Raw genomic sequence first — 12,841 nt, forward strand, 5'->3', positions numbered from 1 at the left:
TGTTGTCCCAGGGGTCTCTTAGGCTGTCTTCATTTCTTTTCATTCTTTTTTCTTTATTCTGTTCTGCAGCAGTGAATTCCACCACTCTGTGTTCCAGGTCACTTATCCGTTCTTCTGCCTCAGTTATTCTGCTATTGATTTCTTCTAGTGTAGTTTTCATTTCAGTTATTGTATTTGTTCATCTCTGTTTGTTTGTTCTTTAATTCTTCCAGGTCTTTGTTAAACTTTTCTTACATCTTCTTGATCTTTGCCTCCATTCTTTTTCCAAGGTCCTGGATCCTCTTCACTATCATTATTCTGAATTCTTTTTCTGGAAGGTTGCCTATCTCCACTTCATTTAGTTGTTTTTCTGGGATTTTATCTTGTTCCTTCATCTGGTACATAGCCCTCTGCCTTTTCATCTTGTGTATCTTTCTGTGAATGTGGTTTTTGTTCCACAGGCTGCAGGATTGTATTCTTCTTGCTTCTGCTGTCTGCCCTCTGGTGGATGAGGCTATCTAAGAGGCTTGTGCAGGTTTCCTGATGGGAGGGACTGGTGGTTGGTAGAGCTGGGTGTTGCTCTGGTGGGCAGAGCTTAGTAAAACTTTAATCTGCTTGACTGTTGTTGGGTGGGGCTGGGTTCCCTCCCTCTTGGTTGTTTGCCCTGAGGCAACCCAACCCTGGAGCCTACCTGGGCTCTTTGGTGGGGCTAATGGCAGACTCTGTTAGGGCTCATGCCAAGGAGTACTTACTAGAACTTTGCTGCCAGTGTTCTTGTCCCCATGGTGAGCCACAGCCACCCCCCGCCTCTGCAGGAGACCCCCCAACACTAGCAGGTAGGTCTGGTTCGGTCTCCTATGGGGTCACTGCTCCTTCCCCTGGGTCCCAGTGCACACACTACTTTGTGGGTGCCCTCCAAGACTGAAGTCTGTTTCCCCTAGTCCTGTCGAAGTCCTGCAATCAAATCCCACTATCCTTCAAAGTCTGATTCTCTAGGAATTCCTTCTCCCATTGCCAGACCCCCAGGTTGGGAAGCCTGACGTGGGGCTCAGAACCTTCACTCCAGTGGGTGGACTTCTGTGGTATAAGTGTTTTCCAGTCTGTGAGTCACTCACCCAGCAGTTATGGGATTTGATTTCGGTGTGATTGTGCCCCTCCTACCGTCTCATTGTGGCTTCTCCTTTGTCTTTGGATGTGGGGTATCTTTTTGGTTAGTTCCAGTGTCTTCCTGTCGATGATTGTCCAGCAGCTAGTTGTGATTCTGATGTTCTCACAAGAGGGAGTGAGAGCATGTTCTTCTACTCCGCCATCTTGGTTCCAGTGGTACATCAGGTGTTTTAAATGCATTTTCAGCTTAGATATTTTCAACTTAATGATGAGGTGTAACCCCATCCATCAGAAATCGAGGAAGATTTGTATAGGTACTCCAGCTTTATGTGGTATATCTTTTCCTATTCCTTTGCTTTTTAAATTCATGAATAAGTTTATTTATAATGATATTTATATAATAAAAGCAAAACACATGAAACTCAGAAGTTCTCAAAGAAACTGAAGTATAATAATAAAAAACAATGTAGACTGACAGACAAGAATTTAAAGATTTAATAAACAGTTGAATATGAAATAGACATCCTTACTTCTAAATTCTACTTTGTCACTCACACTGAATTATATTTGAACAACGGCTCTCTGTTCAGGAGGTCCTGTACTGGAAATTCTGGAAACTGGTAAATTACTTTTTTTTTTTTTTTTTTTGGTAAATTACTTTTTAATAAGAGTTTAAAGTTAATGATGTATATAAAGAAACAAAATTGAGTTATTTGTAGTGAGGTGGATGAACCTAGTGTGTGTCATACAGAGTGAAGTGAATCAGAAAGAAAAACAAATACCACGTGCTAATACATATATATGGTACCTAAAAAAAAAAAAAAGAAGGGTTCTGAAGAACCTAGGGGCAGGAAAGGAATAAAGACACAGATGTAGCGAATGGACTTGAGGACACAGGGAGTTGGAAGGGTAAGCTGGGGCGAAGTGAGAGAGTGGCATGGACATATATACACTACCAAATGTAAAATAGATAGGTAGTGGGAAGCAGCCGCGTAGCACAGGGAGATAAGCTTGGTGCTTTGTAACCACCTAGAGGGGTGGGATAGGGAGGGTGGGAGGGAGACACAAGAAGGAGGAGATATGGGGATATATGTATATGTATAGCTGATTCACTTTGTTATAAAGCAGAAACTAACACACCATTGTAAAGCAATTACACTCCAATAAAGATGTTTTAAAAATATTTAAAAAATAAAGTTAATGATGTATTACCATGTTGTACCTAATGCTGCCTTAATATGAAGTCACATTCAGTATGCTTTGAAGTGAAATATCTGTAAATTAATCTATTCTGCCAGGCTACAAAAATGTCACCAACATTTTGGTGATGCATGCTTATGTGTTAGGATTGAACTGTTTAGGAGGGTAAAGAGAACTGGTGCAGAAGTGAGCATACCTTTGTTTTTAACCTACGTATCCCATTATTTTTGAAGTGAGTTTCTTATAGAAAGCATAACTCATCTTCATGATCTCTCTCTTTCAGTGGTGTGTTTAGGCCATTTATATTTAAAGTGATTACAGATATATTTGGATTTAGGCCAACCATTTTATTATTTGTTTTATGTTGATGCGCTCTGTTTTTGTTCTCCTGTTTCTCCTTTCTTAGCTTCTTTTGGATTATCTTAACATGTCTTGGTATTCCACTTTATTTCCTGTTTTTTGCTTTTTATTATATCTTTTTTGTATAGTTTTTTAAAGAATTATTTATTTGTTTGGCTGTGTTCGGTCTTAGTTGCAGCCGTAGGATCTTCATTGTGTCATGCTGGTTCTTCGTTGTGGCAAGCGGGATCTTTAGTTGGGGCATGTGAGATCTAGTTCCCTGACGAGGGATTGAACCTGGGCCCCCTGCATTGGGAGTGCGGAGTCTTAACCAGTGGACCACCAGAGAAGTCCCTGTATAGTTTTTTTTGAATGGTTGCTCTCGTGTTTACAATATACCTACTTAATTTTTCACAGTCTACTAGAATTATTATATCACCACTTCAGGTAGAATGCAAAAGCCTAATAACCATCATATAGGTCTCTTTACCATTCTAGCTTTTTTTTGTAGTTATCTTATGAGTTATATCTATATACATTGGAAATCCTTTCAGATAGTGTTATAATTTTTGCTCTTAACTTGCAAGCATATTTTGAAAAAGTCAAGAGGAGGTTAGTCTATTATGTTTACCTAGATTTCTGTTGTTCTTCATTCATTCCTGTTATTCCAAGTTTCCCTCTGTTATAATTTCCTTTTTCTCAGAAGAAATTTCTTTGGTAATTTACCATACAGCAGCTCTGCTTACAATACATAATTTTCTTTTCTCTGAGATTGTCCTTATCCCTCAAGGATGTTTTCTCTGGGTACAGAATTCTGGTTGACAGTGCTTTACTTTCAGTACTTTAAAAATGTTTTTCTGTTTCTTGCTGACCTCCATGGTTTATAATGAGAAAGTCACAGTCAATTGAATTATTGTCCCCAGTAAGTAATGTATCATTTTTCTCTGGCTGTTTTTAAGAGTTTTTCTTTGTGTTTAATTTTCAACAGTTTGGTTATGATGTGTTTGTGAATGGATTTTTTTTGTGCATGTCCTGTTAATTAAGGTTCTTCAATCAATTGTTTTATGTCTTTTGCAAAACTTGAGATGTTTTAGCCATTATTTTAAAAATATTTTTCCTGCCCTACACTTTTTCCTCTCTTGACATGACTGTGATGAGTTGAATGTTAGAATTTTTGATATTGTCCTGCTGGTCCCTGGGGTCTGTGTTCATTTATAAAATTATTTTCTGTTTTTTTAATTTCTGTATATTTATCTTCAAGTTTACTGACTCTTCTGACACTTCCATTCTTCTGTTGACTCTAGTAACATTTAAAATTTTCTGTTATTGTATTTTTCCCTTCTAAAATTGTTGTTTATGTCTTCTATATCTTTACTGAGACTTTATCTTTCTGTTCATTTCTAGGACTTTATATATCTTTCTATTTATTCCTTCACTTCTTGGAGCATTTTTATAGTAGCTGCTTTAATGTCTTTGATAAGTCCCAGATCTCTGTCATCTTGGCATTTACATCTGCTGATTTGTCCTTTCACATGTAAGTTGAGATTTTCCTGGTTCTTTGTATATTTGGTAGTTTTGGATTGTGTCCTTGTTATTTAAAAAATTATGAGACTTGAGTCTTATTTAAATTCTGCAGAGAATGTTGATATTTTAAAAATTTGACCACCTAGTTGTGTTGAGGTTGCACATTCTAAGTAGCCTTCCAGGTATTTTGTTTTTAATATTAGTTCGGTTTTTAAAGCCTTTGAAATAATACTCAGATCTGTCCCAGATGTATACCAGTGGTGGTAAGTCTGGCACCTGGACAGTGAGTCTAAGCCTTAGTTCAGTTCTCAAAGTTAGTGGTATGCTGTTCAATGTCATATCTTTTAGTGATGCTAAATGTAATCTGTAAGTGTAAGTATTACCGGTTTCATTCATTCATTATTAAGTTCTAAATCAACCTTTCACCTAAGAGTTTTGGCAGCCATTCATAACCACTGCCTACATTATTTCATTAGGTGTTGCAGAATGGTGAATTTTTAATTCTGTGACTATCAACTATTTGGTTTCTTTGAAATACAGTTAATACTACAGGAAAGGCAGGGTAAATGCTTGATTTATTTTCCTTTTATTTATATTCAGAATAATGAATTAGTACACTAGCAATTGTTTGTAGTGTCTACTGAATTGTTTTTGAATATCATTATGAATTTATGGGTTATTATATATTTCATGTGTTTCAGTTATTGCAGTCATTATCCTTTTATTTTAATTTCCTTATTTATTTATTTTTAATTTTGGCCATGACTCATGGCTTACCAGATCTCAGTTCCCTGACCAGGGATTGAACCTGGGCCACGGCAGTGAAAGTGCCGAATCCTAACCACTAGACCACCTGGGAACTCCCTCATTATTCTTTAGATGTCAATTTTCTCACTTCAAACCATTGTGAGCCCGTTCCACTTAGCTCCTATGTCCTTTTGACTTGACTCCATTCTTGAACAAAGTTGGATTCACCATGAGGATAATGAAGCTTAAACTTCAGGGTTCTTTATTTCCATTGGCTTCTTTCAAAGCTTTGGGAGCAAAGTTTTAGTAATTGGTCATATGTAAAATTTGCAAAAGTAAGATTTTTAAGATAGGGCCCTCACTTAATATAAATTCCAGGCCCCATAAACCCTGGATCTGTCCCAAGTCTTTGGTATATTCCCTGCTTTCAAGCACAGCAAGATTCTAGGCTCATCTTTTATATTTCCTGCCCCAGTTTTAGAAATAGCCATTTTTCCAAGGAGCTTTTGTTCTTTTTTTGAGGGAAATGGTATTTGGAACTTTCAGTTTGGATACTAGAGATGCTTAATCTATTGGGCTGCATTGCTTCTAGGACTTCTCGATGGTTAGGCTTGTGAAATACGTGTTTAAATAAAGATCATATTTTTTTCATGTTTTCTTCAATGTCAGATTTCAGGATTTTTACTTGACCTCTTTGACTTTTATATTTGTATCTCTTTATACTGAAAATGTTGACTCTTAGTGATTTAATATAATCACTTATTTGCTGTGTCTTGCAGTATACCTATAATAGTTTTTAAATAACAGAATTGATATTATTTCTAATGACAAAACTACTAAATGACGTTTTAAGATTTCTTTGTTGTTCTTTTATTCCTTAAGCTATATCCCACTAGGGGTATACAATCAAAATACTGTATTTTAAAGCCACTTGAATTATTTTCTGTGTGATAATGTCACATACTTGGTATGCAGTGGGTTCTTGGTTTCAGTTTGTTTTAGATTTTTAGAGATTGTACTCCTTTCATTTTTAGTATCTTTTTTTAAATTTATTTTGTCTTTTAATTGTCTTGAAGGAAGAGGTCACCACTCAGTGTCAACAAAACGCTAAATTTATTGGTCTCCATTCAGGGGAGAGTTGTGAAGCTTAGAGTTCAGGGATTGGTGAAGTGGGAGTGTTTAGGAAGTGGTTGAATTTTTGATAAACAGATGTGGCTATGGACTGTGGCTGTTACTGACTGGTTGACTTTCTGAAGTGTGGTCGCTAATATGAAGCTGTCATTGATAGACTGGGATGAGTTTGAAGCTAGTTCTGATGATTACTTTGTTGCTATGGTCCTTTCCTGAATTTGGAGTATAGGAGTTTTTTGTTTTGTTTTGTTTTGTTTTGTTTTGTTTTGTTTTTTGCGGTACGCAGGCCTCTCACTGTTGTGGCCTCTCCCGTTGCGGAGCACAGGCTCCGGATGCGCAGGCTCAGCGGCCATGGCTCACGGGCCTAGCAGCTCCGCGGCATGTGGGATCTTCCCGGACTGGGGCACGAACCTGCATCCCCTGCATCGACAGGCGGACTCTCAACCACTGCGCCACCAGGGAAGCCCTAGGAGTTTTTTTTCTTGTATGTAAAACAATGATTTTTGTTCCAAAATGAAAACTATATCACAAGATATATTCTTAGAAGTCTGACTTTTATCCTTATCCCCTCCATCCTGTTTTCTCCTTTCTTTTGGGCAAAGGTTGGCAAGCAATAGTCTGCAGGCCAAATTTGGCCACCCATCTCTTTTTGTAAGTAAATTTTTGTTGGAACACATACTCTTTTGTTTATGTATTGTCTATGTCTTCTTTTATTTTAAAATGGCAGAGCTGAGTAGCCATGACAGAGATTATATAGCTTATAAAGACTGAAATATTTATTATTTGGCCCTTTACTGAAAAAAATTTATTGATCTCTGCTATCGTTTTCATCACTTTTTGGCTTTTCCTTTTTTTAAAATAATAAAAGCAAATATGTTAATATACTTAACATTTACCTTCCTTTTACAGAAAAGTAGTATGCTTTAAACACGTCACTGCATCTTATTTTTTTTCACTTAACAATATATCCTGAAAATCACTCTGTGTCAATATATCTCTAATTCCTGGACTAGTACTCCGTTACATAAGTGAATCATTTTACGTTCAACCAATCCCCTATTGAGTGACTGTTAGTTTTTTCCCTAGCCTTTTGTAATTATAAATAATGTTATAGTGAAAAGGCTTGTGAAGAAGTCATTTCACATGTTTTTGCCATTGTACCTTTGGAATAGGTTCCTTGAAGTGGAATTGCTGGATTAGAGTTTAAATATAAATTATTTTATTATGCTGAATATTACCATATTCTCCTCCATGGGGCCCATACTTTTTTTTTTTTTTTACTGTGATAAAGAACACATAACATAAAATTTACCATCTTAATCATTTTTAAGTATACAGTCAGTAGTGTTAAGTATATTCACATTGTTTCAAAACAGATTTCTAGAACTTTTTCATCTTGCAAAACTAAAATTCTATACCAATTGAAAAACAATGCCCCCTTCCCCCTCCCCCCTCCTGCCTCTAGTAACCACAATTCTTCTTTCTCTTTCCATGATTTTGACTGCTCTGGATAGCTCATATAAATAGAATCATAAAGAGTATTTGTCATTTTGTGACTGGCTTTATCACTCAGCCAGGTTCATTCATGTTGTAGCACGTGATGGGATTTCCTTTTTAAAGGCTGAATAATATTCCATTGTGTGTATATTCCACATTTTCTTTATCTGTTCAACTGCAGATGGACGTGTGGGCTGCTTCCACCTTTTGGCTATTGTGAAGAACGCTGCTGTGGTCTTGAGTGTACAAATATATTTGTCTGAGTTCTTGCTTTCAGTTTTTGAGGGTATATACCCAGAAGTGGAATTGCTGAATCATATGGCAATTGATTGTTTAATTTTTTTAGCAACTGCCATACTGTTTTTCATAGTGACTGCATCATTTTATATCCCCATGCACAGTGTACAAGAGTTCCAGTTTCTCCACATCCTTGTCAGCACTTATTATTTTCTTCTTTTAATAGTAGCCATCCTAGTGGGTATGAGGTGATTTTTCAGATGGTTTTGATTTGTCGTTCTCTAGATTTTGAGCATTTTTTTCATGTGCTTTTTGGCTATTTGTATATCTTCTTTGGAGGACTGTTTATTCAGGCTGTTTGCCCATTTTTAAATTGAATTATTTGATTTTTGTTTTGTTGAATTATTCTTTATCTGTTCTGGGTATTAACCACGTATCAGATATATAGTTTGCAATTATTTTCCCCAATTTCATAGGTTGTCTTTTAGCATATAAAATTTTAAAAATTTTGACAGAGTCCAATTTATCATTTTCTTTGGTTTGCTGTGCTTTAGGTGTCATACCTAAGAAATCATTGCTTAATCCAAGGTCAGTGAAGATTTATGACTGTGATTTCTTTTAAGACTTTTATAGTTTTAGCTTTTACATTTAGGTCTTTGATCCATTTTGAGTTAATTTTTGTGTATGATGTTAGGTAGGGGTACAAATTCATTCTTTTGCATGTGGATATTTACTTGTCCCAGCCCCATTTGTTAAAACAAACTCTAGATCTTTTTAATCTATGCATCTCTTGTTTTTTACTTTTACTGTAGAATATTGCAGTTATGCCTAGAAACAGTATAATGGATTTACATATACCCATCATACAAAAATTATAAAAATTCTGTCATTCTTACCTCATTTGATCTTCTACCCCCAAAACAATAACTCTTTTTCCCCTTAGAGTGCTTTAAGGCAAATCTAAGACCTTTTATCACTTTGTACATTAGTAGTTTATGTATCTCTTACAGAGAAAGACTTTATAAACATAACTACACTACTATTATTACACCCTACAAAATTACCAATTATGCCTTACCCAGTACTTGCTTAATTTTATCTGATTGCTAGTTGCTGCCTTAGGTTGATACATATCTTGTTTCTTATAATGTGCAGTGTAAAGCTTTTTTATTTTACATGCCATTTGTCTTGGGTCATTTTGTCATTTATATGGGTCATTTTGTTCTTTAGGATCTCCATAATCACGGATTTAGCTCATTGTATCTTCATGTTGTCATTTAACATGTACTTTGATCCCCCTTATTTTTATAAACATATAATTAAATCTAGAAGCTTGATTAGATTTAGAGGTGTTTTGTTTGTTTTAAGGCAAGAGACTTCATAGGTGGTACTGAGAAGATTTTGTTGCATCTGTCAGGAAGCACTTCATGTTTCATTGTTCTACCTTTTAGTGATGTTAACGTTGATCATTGAGTTCAACTTGATCCTTCCATATTAAAGTTCTCCATCCACTTTTTACCTTATGGTTTTAGCAGCTATTGATGGTCATTGCCTAGATTCATTATTTAACCAGGGATTGGAAAATGGTGATTTTCTAATTCTATAATTTCTTCTGCACTTATTAGCTGTGACTATTCTCTAAGGAAAAAATTGCCTTCATCATCTCTTTGATTTCCCCGAAATACTGTTCATGTCAGAAAGGCAGGATAAATGCTTGATTCTTTCTATTTATTTGACAATTTTCAGAATAATGAGTTGTGCCTTAGCAACCTCCAAAATTCTTTTTTCTTTTTTGAGTGTCATTATGAACTCATGAGTGTTTATTTTTTAAATTAATTTATTTTTTATAAATTTATTTTTATTTATTTATTTTTGGCTGCGTTGGGTCTTCATTGCTGTGCGTGGGCTTTGTCTAGTTGCGGCGAGCGGGGGCTACTCTTCATTGCAGCGCATGGCCTTCTCAGTGCAGTGGACTCTCTTGTTGTGGAGCACGGGCTCTCTTGTTGCGGAGCACAGGCTCTAGGTGCACAGGCTTCAGTAGTTATGGCACGCGGGCTCAGTAGTTGTGTCTTGTGGGCTCTAGAGCGCAGGCTCAGTAGTTGTGGCGCATGGGCTTAGTTGCTCCATGGCATGTGGGATCTTCCCAGGCCAGGGCTTGAACCCGTGTCCCCTTCTTTGGCAGGTGGATTCTTAACCACTGCACCACCAGGGAAGTCCGTTTATGTTTTTGATGTTTTTCAATCACTGCAGTCACCATTCTTGTATCAGCTCGAATTGTTTCATCCTTGGCAAATGAGAATTCTTTCACTTATCTCTGAATTCCTTTTGGCATGTTAGTAGTAGTACTGTTAACATTTTTGCTTTCTGATTTGACAAGATGCCCCAAGTTCATTGTGCATAATTTCCTGTGCCAGACCAGGAATAAGCCATTTCTTCAAGGAGCTCTTATTTCTTTTAGTGGCATATGATGTTTAGACTTCACAATCTGGAGGCAGGGGTTCTCATTGCTACTGAGTTATCATTGCTTTTAAGCCTTTTCAGGCCAATCCTCATGCCAAATTTTCTATCATAATTTGATTGTCTGATACTTGTTACGTAGTTGATTCCTAGGGGCATTTCTTGGGAACAATATTCTTTGAGTTCTGTGTGTTCATAACTGTTTCCTTTAGCCTTGAAGGTTACTTTGGCTTGATAGAACACGCTTGGCTCACATTTCCCTGGATACTTAAATATGCAGTAAGCTGTTTGTGCCAATGTCTGTTCCCATTCTGATTTTTTTTCCCCTTATGTATAATTTGGACTTTTCTGCACATACGTCCAGTGAAATTTTTTTCCCTTTAAAATTCAGTAGCTTTACTAGACTGTGTTTTGGCATTAACCTTCTTCTGAGTTGTTTTCCCAGATATGTAGTATACCATTTCAACCTGCAGGTTTAGTCCTTTTTTAATTTCCAGAAATTATTTTCTTGAATTATAGTGGCTAATATTTGTTCCATCTCATAGCTTTGGGGTTTTTATTGGCAGCCTTTTATAATATGTATTTTATATTTACTTTGTCTTTTATCACTTCTAATTTCTAAATTTCTTTTTAATTTTTTTCATTTTTCCCTTTATTTTTTCTCCCTTAATTTTATGTTGTTTTCGCTCATGTCTCTTCTACTTGAATCTTCATTTCTTTTCCTTTAATTTCTGTTCCTTTTCTGAATTTGCTCAGATTTCTTTTTATGTCTTTCTGTTGCCTAGCTCTCTCATTTATAAGGTTTTCTAATTATGATTTATGTTCTTTTAAAGCTTCTTTTTCTTACTTTCCTTTAGTTTGTTCTGTAATTAGGTTACAGCATTATCTCCTTTAGGCCATATTTTTCTGCAGTATCTTCATTTTCTACAGATATGTTGTTCATGTTGTTATCCTTTTTTCTTACAATATCATTGTATTGGGTTTGATCAACAGACCTTTTCTGTGGCTCATGTTTATTTCCTATGCACTTTAAATGCATTTTGTAACATTAAAATTATATTAGCTCTGGTGATGTTAAGCTCTTAGTTGCAACCTATTAAACTGTAAGCTGTTGTAAATTAGATACGATTTTTTTTTTCTTAGCAGTGTGTTGGACTAAGGATAGTAGTCTGTGTCAACTGCCATTGACACCATGCTTGTCCTGAGGTCTAGCAATCTCAGTTATTGTAAATTATATTTGTGTTATAATATAATGCTTCTTTAATGTGTGGCTATTTCACTGGACATCTGTAATGGAAAGATAAGTACTTTTTTTTTACATGTACTAAACAGATTTTAGAACTGAGTTTGTGGGGGTTTTCCCCTCTTTCCAGCAAAGCAACCTAATTAATGTATAGGATTAGTAGTGTTACTTGGTGCTGGAATGTTTATGTTAATTAGTTAGTCCTGATATGCTGCTGTGTTTCTTTTGTTTCAGGTTAAATGGAAACCACCCTTGGGAGCTGGATGCCTGTGTAGCCATTCTATCACATCAGTGAATTGCAATGAGTGGAGGAGGCGAGCAGCCAGATATCCTCAGTGTTGGAATCCTGGTCAAAGAAAGATGGAAAGTAGTGAGTATACATCAGGGAGAGAGAGGGGTGGGGGTGGAGGGGCTGCATACATATGAGCGGGTAACTTTTGGTATCTTGATAAAACCATTTCATTAGGAAATAATACATATATTGCTTATATGCCTAAAGCAGTTATTTTTGGTTCTTTTCCTATGATTAGGTTCTGTTTATGCCCTAATTCTTATTCTTGCTGCTTATAGGAGTAAATTTTCCTAAACTCTGATAGCTACTATTTTTTTAAAAATTTATTTATTCATTTATTTATTTTTGGCTGTGTTGGGTCTTTGTTGCCGCAGGAGGGCTTTCTCTAGTTGCGGCGAGTGGGAGCTACTCTTCGTTGCGCTGCACGGGCTTCTCATTGCGGTGGCTTGTCTTGTTGCAGAGCATGGGCTCTAGGTGCGCGGGCTTCAGTAGTTGTGGCACACGGGCTCAGTAGACGTGGATCTCAGGCTATAGAGTGCCGGCTCAGTAGTTGTGGCGCATGGGCTTAGTTGCTCCACAGCTTGTGGGATCTTCCCGGACCAGGGGTCAAACCCGTGTCCCCTGCACTGGCAGGTGGATTCTTAACCACTGCACCACCAGGGAAGTCCTCTGATAGCTACTATTGAGTAAGGTAAATAAAAGTATACTTAGGGAAAGAACAGTTGAAAAAAAAATACAGTACAGTGAACTGCCCTTTTTTATTTTTTAACATTTTATTAAGGAAAATTGTAAGTATACATTAAAATAGTGAGACTGTTATAAAGAACCTCCGGGTACCCATGCCCCAGCTTAAACAGTTATAGACTGATGGTCAATCTTGTTTCATCTCTTTAACCTCTCTCCCAGAATATTTTTTTTTTTTTTTTTTTTTTTGTGGTGCGCGGGCCTCTCACTGTTGTGGCCTCTCCCGTTGTGGAGCACAGGCTCCGGACGCGCAGGCTCAGCGGCCATGGCTCACGGGCCCAGCTGCTCTGTGGCATATGGGATCTTCCCAGACCGGGGCACGAACCCGTGTCCCCTGCATCCGC

General features: G+C 36.8%; 1 protein-coding gene across 2 annotated transcripts in view; it reads left to right on the forward strand.

The window, feature by feature from the left end:
- TTBK2 (tau tubulin kinase 2) overlaps positions 1-12,841 on the forward strand; it is a 145,141-nt gene that overhangs the window by 22,868 nt on the left and 109,432 nt on the right. For both annotated transcript variants that reach the window (XM_033435663.2, XM_004273940.3), the window contains exon 2: positions 11,696-11,831. In XM_033435663.2, the coding sequence (XP_033291554.1) occupies positions 11,763-11,831 (69 nt within the window). In that variant the 5' untranslated portion in view covers positions 11,696-11,762. The remainder of the gene's footprint in view (positions 1-11,695; positions 11,832-12,841) is intronic.

Source organism: Orcinus orca, chromosome 2, assembly GCF_937001465.1.
Source record: "Orcinus orca chromosome 2, mOrcOrc1.1, whole genome shotgun sequence".
Classification (NCBI taxonomy): Eukaryota; Metazoa; Chordata; class Mammalia; order Artiodactyla; family Delphinidae; genus Orcinus; species Orcinus orca.